Here is a 20,308-nt window from a genome sequence, read left to right on the forward strand (position 1 = left end):
TTATGATAGAACTATTATACGACTAAGTTCTATGACGATTGTGTTGTTTTATATGCCAAGAAACAGCAACTATTATAACTTGGTAGCATTATACACAATAACATACGTTTTAAAATTTGTATTTACCGTAAACCGCTTGTAAACTAAGTGTGATAGGAAATGTTGTAGAAACCAAAGCGTGGTTTGAAGTATTGTTCTATTTTTACACCACAAAACAGAACTATTCGGCACATCCTGTGTTTTAATTCCAAAAGAACGCACATAAAAATTCAAACGCCATTTTGTTAGTATAGGTCACTTGATCACTACGCAGTTCAAGGCGAAACCTTAGCCGCCAAGTTATTGTTGGTCTATTCTTTTTAAATTTCTTTGCATTGTAAGTAAACAACCAAATGGTAGATACTGTAGAGCTTGGTATGAAAACATCCACACCCTATACAATCACAAGGATAATATATTTCACCTTATGCTGGGTCCACATAATATAACGAATTTGGCGAAAGAAAGCTATGGAAGAAAAAGAGCATGTGGACCAGATCCTTGAACGATTGTCAAGGTACGGTTAACGAGTAAGACAGGTAAAACTGCAAGAAAAATCAATTTAATGAATGCTTAAGATACATGATAATAGATTACACCAAATAAAACAACTACATTTCTTGTTTAATCATATAATTATAATATTGCACCAGTACATCCGTAAGTAGATATTTATATTCTATGAATGTTACCAAAGCATAATATGTTTGCCAATTTAATTGAATCCTGATGAACTGTTAATAAATTCCGATCCTTCCAAATTTGAGAAATTCCGCAAGAACGGTATATAATCAGCATAATTCCAATCAAAATTGATCCCAGTCACTTCAGTGAGCCAATCATGGTAGTATCCTGGGCGAACATAAGCTGGAAAATATAATTCATATTATATTTAAAACAACATTATAATAATATCATAACATAACCTAAAATATTTGGAACAGTGACTGCCGTCCATTGTCATGTTTTTGAAGTGTTTGCCTATTTCTACCTGCGGACTGTCCCATTATCAATGTGCGGGCTAATATTTACCTACTCTAAGTCTGTAGGACATCAAAATTCCAAATAAAAGATACACCAAAGTACATAACGCCGCTTTTGATTCCATAAATTGTTCGTATAATTCATTGGCATGCGGGCAGCCTTTATGCATTATTTCATAATAAAAGTGTTTTATGGCAAATAGGCTTGACCTAAGTCTATGGCTTGCAAATCTAACGAACACAGAGTATTTAAAATAATATCGGTCTAGAGCTTAGACTTTACTAATAAACGTATAGAAATATTTGTGATAAACCCTGGTGTACCTGTTCGGAAATCAGAAATGCGTGAATTTTTAAATGTTAGAAAGCGCCAGTTTTGGATAAGATTAATATATTATGTCGGTAGTCGGTACCTATAGGGTCAGCAACGCTCCTGTGATGCCTCTTGTTTGGGGGGAGTGTAAGCGGCGGTGGTGAATCAGGTAACCCGTATGCTCATTTTTCCTCCTCTTCCATAAAAAGAAGAGAAATAAATATTGTGGTGTAATGACCTTACCTTCTGGTTCGAAAGACCTGCAACCCATAAAATGACCGAAACTAACGACACCGAACAATGTGGGTTTGCGGTCAATATCCTCGTATACCAGAGGTCCGCCGCTGTCACCCTGAAATAAGTGTAAATAATTTGTAACTCAAAATGCTACCCATAAAAGTCACGACGCTCTAAGCCCTTAGCAATCGAAACAAAATACGTAAGTATCCATGCCTACTCTGTGGTAATAGTTGAGCCTGTTGAGAGTGGGTCTTTAAAAAAACTTTAAACCTTACTGAAATTATTACCTATGCTGTTTTTAAAAATGTTTTGGGATAAATCATATATCAATCAAATCAATCAAAATCAGTTTATTCAAGTAGGTCACGAAAATGACACTTATGAATGTCAAAAAAAAATAAATTTTCTTATAGAATCTACCGCTGCTTCGTAAAGGGTTGAGCTAATGAGAAGAAGTAGCAAGAAACTCATTGCCACTCTTTTATATCAAGATTTATAGATCATTTCAATTACAATATAATATGTGAAATGTAAAATGATGCAACAAAACACTCAAACGTCAAATAGTCAATGTCTTACACGAGTAAGTCAAAAAATAATTGTAAATTAATACAAAAGTTATTGAGTACAGTAGCTGCATCATCCACATACACCATAAATCAATAAAGGTATTCTGTAAGCATTTTATAAGCGATTATAAATAAATAAACATGTATATATCCATACATATACATTGATTATATACACAATAACTTTTAAGAATCTGAAACCGAGTCCCCGGCAACAGGATCACCCCGCCACCACAAGCAGCGCCCGTGACGCATGAGCCAGCCATCGCCTCCCTCAACCATATTTTAGGGAAGGGGACGACCCATCCCATGTCGCCACCACAAGCAGTGACATTTAAGCGAGCATGATGAAACCTGTTACGAGAACTCAGCAAACAACAATAAAATAATCCTAATACATCCATATAATCCTACATATCATGCAATACTCACCAAATATCGTATTCATATCAGACCGAATACGCCCTAGTTCAGTTTGATAAATCAAATCATAACCATTTAATATTATAAATAACGTAATGACATCATAGTGATTGTATTATCTAATTTATCAATTTACTATAACGTGATCCACAATATTCTTAAAAAATCTAAGTAAATCGTATCACGTGCACCCAGCCCATTTCAACCCTGGAGGTTTTTACCCTAATCATTGATAAAATAGTTTTTAAAAATATGATTGGCAGCTACAGTATCCGTAGACTTGCGGCCCGTACCACTAAATAAAAAAATGATAATTCTGACGTTTTCATGACCATTGATTCGCATCAATGGTCATGAAAAAACTGTAGTTTTCCGAATGTCAAGCATCCTTGCAAATAAACGCGGCAAACGTCATACGTCCGAACAAAGAGTATAATAATATATAGGGAAAAGAGAGCCCTCTCTACGCATTATGAGCTGTCTATTTGAAAACTAGCGGCATCTGGTGATTGGCCCCGAAAATAACTATATATAAGCTTGAAATTATAAAATTCATTTTTAATGTTGTGACGCAATTAAATAACTAAGTCTACTTTTTAATGTAGGTATTGCAATTTTTGTTTTAATAAATGTTGAAATTGCGCGTAGAGTTAGTTATTTAATTTTGTCACAACATAGAACATAGAGGATAGATTTAGTAGTATAAATATGTAAAATGGAACACGAGAGCTACATACATGCGCAAACGCTAGAAGTAGCCGCCATTTTATGACAGTGGGCAGTGACACAACTAAAGGAAAGTTGAAAGGTTTCAAAGCGAGTGACAACTTACAAAGCTTTCATTTTCGGGCCAACTAACAGATGGCACTACAGTCTTCTGAAAACGTCACTTTAAGGCGTCTGTCCCACCCCTGCGTCCGAATAAACCAATCATAAGCAAAACGTCTGTAAACGTTTTGCATATTCTTGGTTTATTCTAATTTACAACTTTATACCAAGATTATTTGTAAGGCCGTTATTACGTCTTGTTAGCGTTTATACTTTATACATACATTGCACGATCCTTGTGATGTGTCATTATAGAATTGTGCGCACAGTGTCGTGTCTCGTTGGAGGGAAGTAGACCTCGGAAAATGTTGACGACATTGCTCGTATCGAATACCACGAACGTAAACAAAACGTAGGACGTCAGATTGTTCACCACCTGAAATATCAAGATAATTTGGTTTATTGTAAAGTAATCTTCCCCAATTTATCATCGCAAATTGTATGTTATTTGCGAACATGTTACATTACTTTTCATCAATGTTCTAAAATAGATACCTACTTTGATTTGGGATCTCATATAAGCTTAATAAGGCTCATAAATTAAGAAAGAATTTTTACAACATTTAAAACTTTACTAATAGCAATAAGGCCCAAAGCTTGTACTATATATTGTTTGCCCACAGCCAAATTGGAAGAGTCTTTCGATTACTATTGTACGAGTATATGTGTTTATACTGAAGACATTTTAAATAATAAATTTCTCTTTGAAATTAAAAGATTAAGTATACGTAAACGTAAAGTTTTTCCGTAACCAATCCTTTCTTAAAAAGTGATTTCAATATCTAATTAAATAATCAAATTGTTCAATTATGTTCATTCAAACATGGGCATAATGCACTTAAAAGTAACGAAAAATAAAGTAAAGCATAATTGAAAACGGTCTTTAAAATATGAAATCTCATAAAAAATTCTGTATTATTTTGTTATATCTCAAAGGGTTAAGGCAGCGTTTTCGTTGAAAGGTCCCAGACGGTTTTTTTCCGACACCCCCAACAAATATCGTTTTATTTTAGCCAATGTATACAAAAATTTAATAAATTATACCTATAGTAAAACCTTCACCGAGAATCACGCTATCCTTTGGTGAACAACAGCATGAAAATCGGTGCAGTAGTTTTTGAGTTTATCGCGATCAGACAGACGCGGCGGAGGACTTAGTTGTATAATATGTTATGATTGTAAATTAAGTATTTATTAGTCAAACAAAACAAATCGTATAACTATATTTACAATACTACGACTACATTAAATTAAAACTATCATTACGTGGAAGCGTACCAAGAATACTGGCAACATTACCGCGTTGGATAGCAAGGCTGATCCGTTGACCAGAATAGCTGCCAGCGCTTGGGTTTCCAGTAGCCTTATTGAGGCGCGAAGATAGTATTTTGAACATTCTCCGCGCCTCTGCGCTCCACGGGCCAAGTGTCTCGACACCAAACGGCACAAATATGTATGACTCACTGAGACCAACATATTTGCGACGCTTGCTGTCTTCGGCAGTCGAAGCAGCAGCCCCAGCACCAACTGACGTAACTTGAACATGAGAAGAAGCCAGAGTGTCGACGCAAGTAGCGTCCCACACAAGCGCCCATCCCCGTGCCCAAGCCACCAGCGTCATTCCATCAGGACGCTTGCCATCGCGGCGGGTAATACCATTTGGCTCTAAAACAGCTGGTATATTAAGAGCGGCAAATGCCCTGCGGATGACTTCATTAATGCTGGCGTGACGACTGATACGGCCTGCTAATTTTAGGCAGGATAACCCGTGACGTCCAAGACCTGAACGCCACATCTACATTGATGTGGTTCATTCAGTTTTATACCTAGCCGGAGTGATACGTATATTGACAATGTCATATTGTCAAGTAGCGTTCCAATCGGCGCAGAAGGCAAGCCTTGTAACCAAAAGCCCGACTCATTTTGTGTCACGGCCAAAATACGAGCACGCTCTGTTATGTCAGTAGATGAGATCAAAAGATCATCAAAGGCTGACTTACAAAGAAGTGCGTCCCATGCTTTTTGACACTTTAAATCGTCGTGAAAATTTTGGATGTTTGCAATATTTAGCCAAGCATTGTTAGCTTCGTTCAAATACACAATCTCCGAGTTACCTGGTACATGATTTACAATTCTAGTAACCAAAGGCTGCGCACCATGAACTGAAGATAGAAATGCTGGTAAGGCCACGCCCGAAACTTTGCGAGTACCCAAACCGTATTGATAAAGAGGCTTGAGACCATGCACGATCTGTAAACGCGCAATTCAAAACGGTGTCTAAAATATTTTTAAGTGAAATATCAATCACATCAAGTAAATTTGGAAATTTCCATAACGGGCTAGACCTTAAGAGGTACGTAAATTTTGGAACAAATAAACAAGACCGAATAATAGTTAAGGCCATATGAGAATTAATTTTCAATCATCTGTCCGAAACGTTATTAAATTTCTTAATGTGATCGTTTAAGATCGTTGGAATTGAAACAGGAAATAATGGAGCTCCAAGAAGGTGATGTGATTTCTTATCCAAAACTGTAATATTGGGGGCCAGAACATTAAATTTATTGGTAGTATCAACCCGGTCTGAAATTTGGAAATTTTCCCCGAAAAAAAGCTCGCATTTCGAAAAATTTAACTCAAGGCCGATTGAGCTAAATCTTTCTATTACAACTTTCAAATCATCTAAAACAAACTTCACCACCCAAAGTACCATCATCCAAGTACCAAACATTAAATTTTGATTTTAGTTTTTTTATGGCGGAATGAATGGCAAGGCTAAATATTGCTGGGCCAAGAGGGTCGCCTTGCTGACAGCCAACGGAAGACCAAATATTATGATTTTTGAATAATAATTTGGATGGTTTACTATAACATTGCCAAATATAATGATAGATTGAAGGAATTGAATTTTTAACTTCTCTCAGCAGAGCTCCCCTATCAACAGAGTCAAGCATTTTTGCTCTCCAAAAAAGTTCGCGCAGCGTGGACTGCAGCTTCGCAACCACTTTTGCAGCCGAAACCCAACTGAGTTGGAATTAATTTAGTTGACAGTAAAGGAGAAATATGTTTACAACAAATTTTAGAAACAAGGCGTCGAAATGTGCAGCCCACGGGTATAGGAGGAATACCACCATCTTTTTTCTTAAGAGCACATATATTCGCACTATATATAATTTCGGTAATTTCGCTATAAAATTTTCCAGAAAGCATGAGATTTACTAAGAGAACAATGTCCCCAAGCAAGCTCTACCCGCATCCCCCGTGGAAGGACATACCAGATTTCTAAGATGCTGGGGAGTCGGGGCCGCGGGCAGAACCAGTCTTAAAGGACATTATTGCTTTTAGTACATCACCATCATTAGCCCGTAGATGATTATCGAAAAAAAAAATTGGTTCGGGAATAACACAATTAGCATCTGGTGATGGGTGTTTACTTTGTAAAGCCAAAAGAGTTTCATTTGAGTCGGGTGCCAGAATATCATTTGAAAAAAGTATAGATGCAGCACCTTTCACGTCACCGTCATTAACTTTCTGTTCTTCTTTTCGAAAAAGGTTGAATTTTGAAATTTGTTTACTATTTAAAATATTGCCAAAGATATTTGGGTCAGAACAATTTGATTTTATTTTCTGTGTGAGTGAACTGTGGTCATCTTTTTTAGCATGTCAAGTTGAATATGCGAACATGAACAAATGCTTTAAACCCAACTATCTTTAAATAAATAAATAAATATCTTGTAAATAAATATTATATAAACGATCAATTGAAACATCTTACCATTCCACCAGTCATCGACCCATCCAAAACCACTGACCATCAGCCTGAGCCCTGCACCCCAAGTCTTCTGCTGACTGCTCTGAATACGACAAGGCTGGATGTTGGCTTCAAACAAAATCGTCGAAAGATTAATTTAAAGCCAAAAATGTTTAAATGGCACACACAGTACAAAAGGATGGGCCCTTAGATTAAGGATTGGTCTCCGCTGCGCTCCAACTAGATACCGCCCGCGTAGTCGCAAAGAGCGGCAACTACTATGTTCTGTTAAACTTTGCTAATATGTAATTGAAACTAAAATGCCTGTAAAACTTTGTACAAATAATGCCACAAGAAATAAGAAAGACAATGAAATCAGATATCATCGGTATTTCGTTTTTTATTAATTTCAATGTAAAATAACACGAAGCGTAGGATGTTACAAAATTTGAAAGATGCCATTGAGTGTCAAGATGCCACGTACACAAGCATCTTAGTTGCCGTAAAAAAATCTATTGTTTTTAAGTAGTGTGGTATCTAGTTGGAGCGCAGCGGAGATCAATCCTTAATCTAAGGGATGGGCCCCTTAGAACCATAACTGAGTCGGAGCCGTGCGTCAACGATATTTGAACGACAAGCTTGCTCGAATTTTAACAATTCTATGAAATCTTATATATCTCCAGCCTAACGAAAATCTAGAAAAAAGCGATTATATAAAACGTGCAGTATACATTAACAGATGACGGCTATAATCTTGTAAAAAATGGAGACAGCTGAAATGCACTGCGTTATAAGCAACTGTTCGCTTTCAAACTTAGCCGGATTATACTTCGTCGCCTTATTGTAATTACTATTTCAAACTTATGTCAAATGACTGCACGTTTCATACTAATCTAAATTTCAATTTTTATCGCGCCTCTTATTACGTAGTATTTACATCCTCTTTGTTGTCGCTACTACTATTGAAAGGATTATCTATGCTTTATTTTAATGATATTCCTAGAATATTATAGTGTCAATAATCTGAAGCTGTTCCAATATACCCGATAAGTCATTCTTATCGCCTTATATTGGTACGCATGAATTGCAATTTCCATACTAACTTTATATCGCTGGTAAGCTATACGTCGTCCCATTGACAGACAACGTGCACAGATAAGGTGAGTTACCGTCGATAAGTTTATTGGGACAGAAAAGTCAACGATGGTTACGATTTTTATCTCAAGTAAGAGATAGACTGAATATTGGGAACGGCCGTTGTATGTACTATGTGCCCTGCCACTTCAGTTTCGCAATCATCTGGGCTATGTCGGTTACTTTGGTTCTCCTACGGATCTCCTCATTTCTGATTCGATGTATTTTTAGTATTTATATTATTCGAATACGCTATGATAGACTTCAATAAAATTCGCACTTACGTCCATAAGTAATATGTTGATCCAACCCAAGAAGAGCTATATCGTTCGGTTGAGTCCGTCGAAGTTCTTCGGAATCGAAAAGCGGATGAAAATATCTTCTAGTTGTTTCAACAATAACCTCAGGTTGATGGATATTTACTAAACCTAAGCGGACCACTATCGTTATTTGGCTGAAAATAATAGAAAAATAAATGAGAACTCAACTCTTCTAAGATGGCAAGAACATTATAATTTTTTTAAATATTTTTATGCTATTCATAATCAAAAATTCTTCAACGGTGGGCTGCTGCTCAAGATTCTTGAAAAACTCCAAAAATTCTGTGCGACACTACAATTGCGCTCGTCACTTTGTGACATAAGATTAACATCTTCTCATTTGCCCAGTAATTTCACTAGCTACGGCGCCCTTCAGACCGAAACACAATAATGCAGTGAACATTACTGCTTCACGGCAGAAATAGGCGCCGTTGTTTGGGTACCCCACCCATAATCTAGCTGGCAAAGGAGCCTTCCACTGGTAAGCTCCGAAATAAAATGTATTTTGTCAAAGATATCCTTACAAACTTACCCAGCAAGACAATGCCCTGCAGTTAGGATCCAGTTATGATGAATGAGGGTGCCCCCACATACATTGACAGCACCAGCCACGTTCACAGTACGTAAGCTGGCTTGGTACGGAATTTGCCCTTCCGTTGCCTCCCAGCCGGCTACAATACGACCCTGTGGTGCTAGAAAATATACCACTTTTTTAAAGTATACCCTTTACCTTTACTTGCAGGTTCTGCTTTGACCTCTTTACTTGTAGTCCTCGTGTAGGTAAGAATGTGCTTACGAAGTCTTGATGTAATTATAACATAAAAAAGAAGCACTTAAGTTAGAACCTAGGCATAAAAAGGCATTTATTTTCTCAAAATAGATTCCTTTAGAATTTTTTTTGATGTCATTTCTAATATACTAGATACTACTACCGCTTCGGAAATAAATGGCGCCCTGAGAGATAAGAAGCGGCGCAAGGAACTCTCCCAGCATTCTTTTATTGCGCTCTTTTCAACAAAAATATACAATATTGTACAGTCATTTCCATCGTTATAAAATGATCATAATCTAGTCCCAGGCTGTGGGATCACTTAGATATTCAGCTGTGGATGTGGTATAGTAGGATTTACGACAGAGCCATTTTAAGAAAAACATTAAATTTATTTATAGATAATGCCTGAACAGTGGTCGGGACTTAACATTTACCCTTAAAGCTATTATGTATCTCAAAAAGCCTACTAGAATTAGTTACAAGCAATCCCTTATTTCTAGTGTTATAATAATGATAATCACTATTAAGAGCAAAAAGGTGATAATTTTTGTGAACGTTTATTAAATTTTCATAAATGTTAGTAATTGATACGCCCTGCCCATTACAATGCAGCCCCTTAGGGTTCTTTAAAAATGCAATTATTCTGAGTGGCGCAACAATTTCGCTCATCTTGTTTGCCCAGTAATTTCACTAGCTACGGCGCCCTTCTGACCGAAATATAATAATGTTTACACGGCAGAAATAGGTGCCGTTGTGTACCCATAATCTAGCTGGTATTCTGTACAAAGGAGCCTCCCACTCCCCCCTAGTAAATTTGTACATACACACCACACCTCAACCAACGGCGATTGAACTTTTGTACAGTTAAATGTTATAAATCTGAAATCTAAGGTCAAACTTTTAAATACTCTTCGAAATACAAATAAGAAAGCTGAGAGTCCATACATATGTATGAAGGCCGGTGTTGTGTTGTTACACTATGATGGGTACGGGAGACTTCGATAATTTACATCAGCCGGAAGACGTCCACTGCTGGACAAAGGCCTCCCCCAAAGATTTCCACGACGATCGGTCCTGCGCTTGCCCTCATTCAACGTGTTCCGGCGATCCTAACCAAATCGTCGGTCCATCTTGTGGGGTGCCCAACCAACACTGCGTCTTCCGGTACGGTGTACAATGAAATTATTTATTTAACCTATTTTGTATTACATTATTGATTGTGTTATATATTAGTCTGAGCTTAAGCAATTTAAAAACATACGTGGAAGCTTGTAATTAGCATTTATTAATCAATTTGTTTTGTAAAATTTTGTAAAAATGGCTGTAAGTTTCCCAGATAAAATAAAATAAAATATTGCATACTATACTATTTCAGTGAGTCATACATCTTTGTGCCGTTTGGTGTCGAAACACTATGTCCGTGGGGCCCAGAGGCGCGGAGAATGTACAAAGTACCTACTATCTTCGGCCTATTTATATTCAGCTCCAACGTGGAAATGCTGCCAGTATTCTTGGTAAGCTACCCCGTAATGATAGTTTTGATTTTATGTAATCTTAGTATTGTAAATATAGTCATAAAATTTGTTTTGTTTGAATAAATTAGTACAAATACTGTACATCTACCAATTGGATGCTTCTTTGAAGACAATGCCAGCAAGGTACCAAGCAGCGCCTTTTCTATTCAGATTTTTTTTATTTAATTTTTAGAACACATACAGTCATAGATACTGTAAACAGTTACGTCCAAATAGTAACAAGGTATCTACCAACTTACCTTTACTTCTAATTGTCTCAATGAATGCTGTCTCATCATACTCTTCAATGACCGCTTGAGTCTGTAATATAAATAAAAGGGTTGATAAACGGCAAATTCATATTCAGTTATGTAGTGAATACACTGAAAAAGGCTGAAAGAGACCGAACAGACGCCTTTGAAATGTGGAGCTGGAGAAAAATGGTACAGATTCCTTGAACCGCTTTTCGCACCAACCTGTCTATTTTGAGAGAGCTTAATGTCAAAACTAGATTATCCACTAACACACACTTAATATGCCTTCGTGGGGTGCTGGAATTCGTCGGACATATTGCTCGTAAAGAGGGTCACATCTTGAACAGCTGATGGTGACAGGCAAGGTAGATGGCAAACGTCCCAGAGGACTTAGTCCCACGAGCTGGTTGGGCCAAATACGATCTTCTCCGGACATCAACTTCCACAAGGATCGCAGCATATGGAGATAAATTGTACGGGAGAAACTGATGCAGCGGAGGAGTCACGACCCTCAGTAATGAGGAAAATGACGCGAGGAGGAGGAAAAGGAAAATAACTTTTAAAAATTTGATGAAATGAGCTAACAGAACGCCAACAGCGTTTCATTGCAAACCTACATAACTATTTAAGTATCTACATAAAAACTTAAAAAAAGATTTATTAATAGAAACGAAATCTTAAACCCTTGTTTTAGAGCCTTGAGGGAAAATCTCGAGGTCTTAACGTAGGTACCTACTTCAGTAATATACAAAAAAAAACCAGAAGGTTTTAAACACAAGGTATCCAAATAAACTCATAATGCCCTTCTGTAGAACTGCATCTTTTAGTAGAAATTGTAACAGCATGTCTGTGAAAATATATAATAAATTGCCCAATGAATTGAAAGATTTACCTTTCAAAGTTTTTAAAAGAAGACTGCATCAGTGGTTAACAAATAAGTGCTTCTATAGTTTAAATGAATTTTTCAATACAAAATGAATAGTATAGAATTAATATACTTTTATGACACTGAATTTGTTAACATTAGACATAGGTACTAAATGAATTATTAGGTTATTTACGTCTCTTATTATAATATCTTTAAATTTAAATTTTATAAATATTAATGATAGCATTGTGAAATCCGACAAGTTTCAGTATAACAGTAGTGTTTAGACAATTTTGTAACATATTTTGCATTTCAATTGACGAAACATATTGGATTATCAATAATATTACGTTAACATCCAATGTTTCCTGTAAATAAAAATTCATTTCAGTAATTAATTAAAAAAATATAATCACCTGCGCAATCAAGAAAAACAGAGAACCAAACACAATAACTCTCATTTTGACTAGATAATTCGCACTAATACAAACAACTTAACATAATATAATTCTTATAATGCTATCAATAATCTGATATCACAGCGGTATTAGCTGCTTAATTAAATATCGTAATCTTGTATAAGAATTACTAACTCAGATAATACTGGCAAAATATTTAGTACAATCAGTATGAGGAAATATTTAGCTTAGATAATTTGCAAGTCAACGCATTACAAAATGCTAGGTTTATTATTTTAGTGTGCATGACAAACTACGTCTTACACTCGCGATATGTTAGTGTGCGTGCGTTGATGAATAGATAGATGAATCCTGCCGCCGAATTCCACGTTCTCATGACAACTCATAAATTAGGATATCAGCCCTGGATGTGCGGCGGTCCTCCACAGTGCGGTTTTCAAGGAGCTTTCTTCCACGTACTACAAAGCTGCGGAATGAGCTTCCTTGTGCGGTGTTTCCGAACGATACGACATGGGTACCTTCGTAAAACCGCCTACACCTTCCTTAAAAGCCGGCAACGCTCCTGTGATTCCTCTGGTGTTGGAAGTGATTGTGGGCGGCGGTGATCACTTAAAATCAGGTCAACCGTACGCTCGTTTGTCCTCCTTTTCCATAACATAAAAATAAATAGAGGCTAATCGTTCGCCGCTATTTTTCGACGTGCTCATAGCTGTCAAAGTCTATTAAGACGTACAAATTATGTAAGATATTTAGAATAAATTGCTCATAAATTTTATAGTAAGTACACCACACATATATATAAAAAAAAATCCGTTTATAAAAACCGACTTCAAAAACTGAAAATGATCAAATAACTAAAAATTAATTAATTTAATACACCTTTACCTTTAATATTAATAAAATTCTATTATTTATATGTGCTACCTTTTGATCGGTTTTAAGTCGGTGCCATTCATTCATTATTTATAAAAAAAAAATGTTTTATTAAAAAATGGCTCTGACGTAAACAAATTATAAAGGCATAAAAGGCATTTATTTTCTCAAAATTGATTCCTTTAGAATTCTTTTTGATGTCATTTCTTATACTACTAGATACTACTACCGCTTCGGAAACAAATGGCGCTCTAAGACAGAAGAAGCGGCGCAAGAAACTCTCCCAGCATTCTTTTTTTTGCGCTCTTTTCAATAAAAATATACAATATTGTATCGCTATAAAATAATCACAATCTAGTCCCAGGCTGTCCGATCATTTAGATATTCAGCAGTGGAGTAATAGGATTTACGACAGAGCCATTTTTTTATAAAACATTTAAATTTATTTATAGATAATGCGTGAACAGTGGCTGGGACTTTATTATAGAAGTGTATACATTTAGGAACCTAGGCGTAAAAAGGCATTTATTTTCTCAAAATAGATTCCTTTAGAATTCTTTTTAATGTCATTTCTAGTATATTAGACACTACTACCGCTTCGGAAATAAATCGCACTCTGAGAGAGAAGAAGCGGCGCAAGAAACTCTCCCTAAGCTCCGCTGCAGAGTAATACAGATTTACGAAAGAGCCATTTTTTTAAAAAACATTTAAATTTATTTATAGATAATGCCTGAACAGTGGCTGTGACTTTATTATAAAAGTGTATACACATATACCCTTAAAGCTATTATATATCTTATGAAGCATACTAGAATTAGTTACAAGCAATCCCTTATTTCTAGTGTTATAATATATAGTAATTTATTTTATATATGTTATAATATAAAGGAACACATTTTCAGAAAATAAATGCTTTTTATGCCTAATTCGTAAGTTTATCCGCGGTATAATTTTGCCATAAAGGACCGCCAAAGAGTTTTTGCGAATCAAAATCATTTTTGCTAAGTAACCTGGATTCGCATAAAATAGGATTACTTCAAGTTTTTTATATTTTTACCCATTTTTTAGTATTAACCCAAAAAGTGTTGTACCATTTTGGAATCCTGGATAAATGCGCCAACTTTTGATGGCACTTGCAAACTCAGATATTTTTTATGTCTAGCATTTAGAGCCACTTGCTACCGATAAAATCACGCCTGGTTTAGTGTATGTGACAAGATACGTTTTACACACGCGATTTGTATGTCGCTTCGTTAGTGTACGTGCATTGCTCAAAATAGAGGTTAACTGTTAACCTCAATTTTTTTCGATGTTTTTCACAGCAGTCACAGTCTATCTAGACGTATAATTCTTAGATAATTTATACGTCAAGATGAAAACAGACCAGGAAAATTAGTTTAGTGAGCGTGACAAGCTGCGTCTTACACTTGCGATTTGTAAGACACTTTGAGTTAGTGTGCGTGCATTGCTCAAAATAGAGGGTAAACAAACAAAAATCCGTTAAAAAATGGAGAAAATCTGCTTTTTTTATTTAATACCATAATATCTAAAGAACATGAGATGTATCTTTTTTCATATATTTCTGAAGTTGTTTACCATCTAGCCTTGGGACATGTCAAATGAACCACAGTTCTGCTATTCGTGGATTAATTCGAAAAAAGAATAATAAAACAATAATTATTTCAAATAACAATTTATTAAAACAATAATGTACTTATAAAAGTACAAATTGTTTTCATCTTAGGTACAAAATATCACATCATTTCATTTAATTCATCTTACACTAACATTAAGTAGGCACTTGTAATATTGACAACAGTATGAGCGCTTTCGCACTAGTCCGATCCGAATCCGATCCGAACCCGTGAAATAAGGTCCGGTGTAGTCTACGGTTGACGGAAAGAAATACGGATGACAAAGCCGGATCTAGTGAGTAAACTACCATAGAAATAGTTCTACGACTACTACGGACGGTGTTTTACGGATTTTGAAAACGCCCAAAACGATTTGTAATTTCTTTTGTAAACACTAAACGTATTTTAACCCAACTATCTCTCGAGTCACGAATATGTTTGCCGTTATCGCACATGGCACGAATCTGCTTTTTTTTTAAATAAAAATAAGGGACGAGACGAGCAGGACGTTGAGTTGATGGTAATTGATAAGCCCTGCCCATTACAATGCAGTACCGCTCAGGGTTATTGAAAAATGCGCCTATTTCTACCATGAAGCAGTGTGTAAGCATTACTGTGTTTCGGTCTGAAAGGCGCCGTAGCTAGTGAAATTATTGGGCAAATGAGACTTAACATCTTATGTCTCAAGGAGACAAGGAGACGGCATTTGTAGTGCTGCTCAGAATACTTGGGGTTTTTCAAGAATCCTAAGCGGCACTGCATTGTAATGGGCAGGGCGTATTAATTACCATCAGCTGAACGTCCTGCTCGTTTCGTCCCTCATTTTCATAAAAAAAACCCAAAAAGTCTGAGCGGCACTACAATTGCGCTCGTCACCTTGAGACATAAGATGTGAAGTCTCATTTGCTCAGTAATTTCACTAGCTACGGCGCCCTTCAGATCGAAACACAATAATGCTTACACATTACTGCTTCACGGCAGAAATAGGCGCCGTTGTGGTACCCATAATCCAGCCGGCATCCGGCAAAGACAGATTTTAACTTCGAGCTTTAGTTAGGCTGATCGTCGTTGACAGCAAAATTATCTTTTCCTAGAGTCGGGTTTGCATGCTATACTGATGTTATATAAACATACATAATAAACACATGTTTTTTTATATTTTTCATCCGCACTGATTTATTACAAACTAGGTGACCCGACAGACGTTGTTCTGTACATAATAAATAAAATAATGTTTTTATATTAATTCGTCAATAATATATCATAACATCAAAAATTACTTCGTAAAATATGCACCCTGCTGTCGTAATGAAATTGTTTCACGGCAGAACTGTCAAACCGTGCGTCAATAAATTCTCTCATAGAAATTATGTATGGACACATCAAAGCAAAAACAAATTTGTTGTTTTTATTTAATTTAGCAGCATTTTCCTATTTATTCACCTTTTAAACCTTCTCTGGACTTCCACAAATAATTCAAGACCAAAATTAGCCAAATCGGTCCAGCCGTTCTCGAGACTAAGGGACAGCAATTCATTTTTATATATATAGATAGGTACTTAAACCTTGCGCTTCCCATATACATCCCTTATACAGCTGATTCACATATGCGTGTTGTATACCGACACTATGCATTATCGAATAGGTTTCTCACGAGTGCGTAAGTATTTGAATAAATTTATTATTAAATTATTAAAAAAAATAAGTAGGTATTCAATTATAATTTTTAAATAACTAGTTATGATGACATTTATAATATAAAAACCTATATTATATTACACTGTGTTTATAATAGGAACAAATCTTATTGTACTCTAAATCTAAATCTCATTATTTCACAGTTATCTTGAAGTAAATATGCAAATTTAATAAATATCTGAACGTTTGCGATTCCAAAAAGAGAAGTTATTTTGTTGGCACGAATAGGTACTCGTCGTGGTGAAAGTGGTGGGCAAAGTTCTTCAAGAAGTACAAAATCTATTGGCTTTTTAAGTACAATTTTTTTTTATTAAGTACAACATTTTTATCATGCAAAAAAACTGTCACGAAAGTTCGAAAAACTTGATATTTTTTTTATGGAATAGGAGGACAAACGAGCGTACGGGTCACCTGTTGTTAAGTGATCACCGCCGCCCACAATCTCTTGCAACTTCACAGGAGTGTTGCCGGCCTTTAAGGAAGGTGTACACGCTTTTTGTGAAGGTACCCATGTCGTATCGTCCCGGAAACACCGCACAAGGAAGTTCATTCCACAGCTTTGTGGTACGTGGAAGAAAGCTCCTTGAAAACCGCACTGTGGAGGACCGCCACACATCCAGATGGTGGGGATGATATCCTAACTTGTGGCGTGTCGTGCGAAGGTGGAATGATGAAGTTATAGTGAATTGCGTTAGGTATGTATAGCACATAACGAACAGAAAATATGGTACTTGTGTACCGTGGTGAATAGTGTGTCGAAGAGACATGACAAACTTGAGGGAGACATATCGCAAGACGAGTGTGGAGACATTACTCACGGGCTGTCAGCCGTGGTTTCATAAATAAATTCTTTCTCGAATTTCCATCTTAAAAAATTAGACCCAAGGCGGTTTTAGAGGTTCTGATCTTATTTTGAGTGCCCGCTTAGGAGTGTTTTTTCTCATTCTGTCTTAGGTCAATAGAAGAAGACAGAGTGAGATTTAGTAATGCTTTAAGTTAGCAGACTATTGTGAATAAGGGGGTAAGTCTTTTTTTAATCCTGTTCCAAAATTCACTTGACATTTACATTTTCGTTGTTTGACATTAATATGATTGTAACTAAGTACAACTTTCTATGGTTATATCTATTGTTCCGAAACGAAATCCTTCCGCAGTATTCGGATCCGAAATTTTTTTTTATGACAATAAGGGACGAGACGAGTAGGATGTTCAGCTGATGGCAATTGATACGCCCTGCCCATAACAATGCAGTGCCGCTCTGGATTCTTGAAAAGTTCTGAGCGGCACTACAATTGCGTTCGTCACCTTGAGACAGAAGATGTTTAGTCTACTAGCTACGGCGCCTTTCAAGCCGAAACACATTAATGTTTACACATTACTGCTTTACGGCAGAAATAGGCGCCGTACGTAGGTAATAGGATTTAATTCGAAGTTCTGTCTTTCGTGTCGGACCGAAACATCAGCTTTCGATTTTGGTAATAGACCTCCTCGAGCGTATTTTACATACGTCATTTGTAAACAAAACGACTTATGTTAAGATCAGAGGTTGAGCAGCAATGTTTGCAAATCCCTACTAATATTATAAATGTGAATGTAAGTTTGTTGGTTACGCTTTCACGCCTAAACCACCGAATCGATTTTAATAAAATTTAGTACAGAGATTACCTTTTATTGCAAAAAAAATAATTGAGGGGCTGAAATAGGGGATTGCAGTCTGTATGGAAATTCGTCACTATCGAAGATAAAACCATGATCTTTGTATGTAGACACTTATAAGAAATAACTTATAAACATTTATTCGAGCATAGATGAAATAGGAGATTAAAGTTTACAGAGAAATACTATTAATGAGACTGTCCACAATGACAAGGGATATACGCTGTATATATTCATATAATATATATATATGAAGACCGCTGCCAGCAGCGGAAACAGCAGTTTGTAAGTGGATTATTCGAAAATTATCCTCAAAGATAAAAAGTTAGTATTTCAATAAATACCTCAAGTATAAGTATAAAACTCTAAAAAAAAATTATTGAAGTAGGCGTTACTTTGCGGAAATCCATAATTATACAAATGATTTAAGTTTTCTTTAGTGTTAATTCCGCCAATATTTGTTTTAAACAATTCGACACGTGTTTCGCCTCTACGCGAGGCATCCTCGGGACGTGTTGTCTCGCCAAAATCTCATCAAATCATCTCATCAAAATCAAAGTCTCGTGCCAGCGGAATTAACACTAAAGAAAACTTAAATCATTTGTATGTATAAAACTCTATAACTCGACAAATTGTTTGGTAACAATCCCATAGTTAGCGATTATGACCCAATTAAAAAGAGGAAAACAATGTAATGCGGTATTTATTACTTACACAAATTAAATTTGAAAACAAAATTTATAGAATTCCGCGCGAGCGCTCTTCCACTGAGCCAATCGTTCGAGTGATGTAAAGTTCATAAATCTTGATGTCTTGTTCAACTCTCAGGTTGTGGCTTCATCTACAAGATCTACTTTAGAGTTGATAACCTGCTCAACCCCAATATTTGCATATTCGGAAATTGACTTGAGATGTCGCTCTTTCCAAATCTAAACAAACTCGAACGGTTGGCTCAGTGGAAGAGTACCGCATCGTTCATAAAATTTGTCGTTAAATTTAATTGGTGTAATTAATCCCAGAAGTGAGGGTTATCACTTTGAAACATTACAAATTGTATTTATTACTTCCACACACGGTAGAAGCATCTAGAACTAACATGCCAATATAATATATTTTTTTGATCTGCTGTAAAAGCTCATAGCTACAGCCTTTTAATATATTTCATTGTACATTCCTTAGATAATTTATACGTCTAGACGTAACTTACAGCTAGTGTGCGAAAATAGAGGTCAACAGTTCACCTCTATTTTTTTTCGACATCTTTTGAGTCTAGATGTAAAAATTATCTATGGTATGTTCTAAATAAACATATTGATTGCACATTTACATAAATCTCATAAAAAAATCACGAGGTAATCGCTATTGCTGTCTCCTTTTTAGCGTCTAACAGTTTGAAGTACACTACAGCATCATGCACGGTAGGGAATGTGTCCAGTTGAAGTTGTTCTGTTTCCAATGAGTTGTATGTTTCAATCATCTCTAGCACGGGACCTGAACACAAAAAAATTGTTCGAAACGATATAATATTATTCATATCCTAAGATTAAGGATTGGTCTCCACTGCGCTCCAACTAGATACCGCACTGTCTAAGAACAATAGCTTTTTTATTACGGCAACAATTAGATGCTTGTGTGCGTGGCATCTTGACACTCAATGGCATCTTTCAAATTTTGTAACATACGCTTCGTGTTATTATATTTACAAAGTTTTACTACGCAACCTGGCATTTTAGTTTCAATTATTAGCAAAGTTTAACAGAAAATGTGGCACGTGAAAGTCACACATTCTTCGAGACTGGCTCGAGAACGCCCAGTTGGGCGTAGTATTAGTTGCCGCACTTTGCGACTACGCCTGCGGTATCTAGTTGAAGCACAGCGGAGACCAATCCTTAATCTAAGTTTATTTCTTTGATAATTTTTTGGTCTCGATAGAGCTTCATGCAGCTAGACAACCGATAAAAAAACAGGCCAGGTTTATTTCTTTAGTGTCCGTGACAAGCTACGTCTTAACACTCGCGAT

The 20,308-nt window shown here is 36.1% G+C and overlaps 2 protein-coding genes across 2 annotated transcripts in view; both read right to left on the reverse strand.

Annotated features, from left to right (window-relative positions):
- Positions 1-655: 655 nt before the first annotated feature.
- On the reverse strand, positions 656-12,526 carry LOC126967782 (collagenase-like). The gene is made up of 8 exons (XM_050812475.1): positions 12,425-12,526; positions 11,147-11,207; positions 9,133-9,292; positions 8,565-8,734; positions 7,171-7,275; positions 3,620-3,771; positions 1,579-1,687; positions 656-906 (listed from the first exon to the last, which is right to left on the reverse strand). The coding sequence occupies exons 1-8, from the start codon at positions 12,467-12,469 to the stop codon at positions 755-757; spliced, it is 954 nt and encodes a 317-aa protein (XP_050668432.1). The 5' UTR covers positions 12,470-12,526; the 3' UTR covers positions 656-754.
- Positions 12,527-14,977: 2,451 nt separating this feature from the next.
- Positions 14,978-20,308, reverse strand: part of LOC126967766 (prestin) — a 48,160-nt gene continuing 42,829 nt past the window's right edge. The window contains exon 17 of the mRNA XM_050812446.1: positions 14,978-19,779. Within this exon, the coding sequence (XP_050668403.1) occupies positions 19,634-19,779 (146 nt within the window). The 3' untranslated portion in view covers positions 14,978-19,633. The remainder of the gene's footprint in view (positions 19,780-20,308) is intronic.

Source organism: Leptidea sinapis, chromosome 13 (assembly GCF_905404315.1).
Source record: "Leptidea sinapis chromosome 13, ilLepSina1.1, whole genome shotgun sequence".
NCBI lineage: Eukaryota > Metazoa > Arthropoda > Insecta > Lepidoptera > Pieridae > Leptidea > Leptidea sinapis.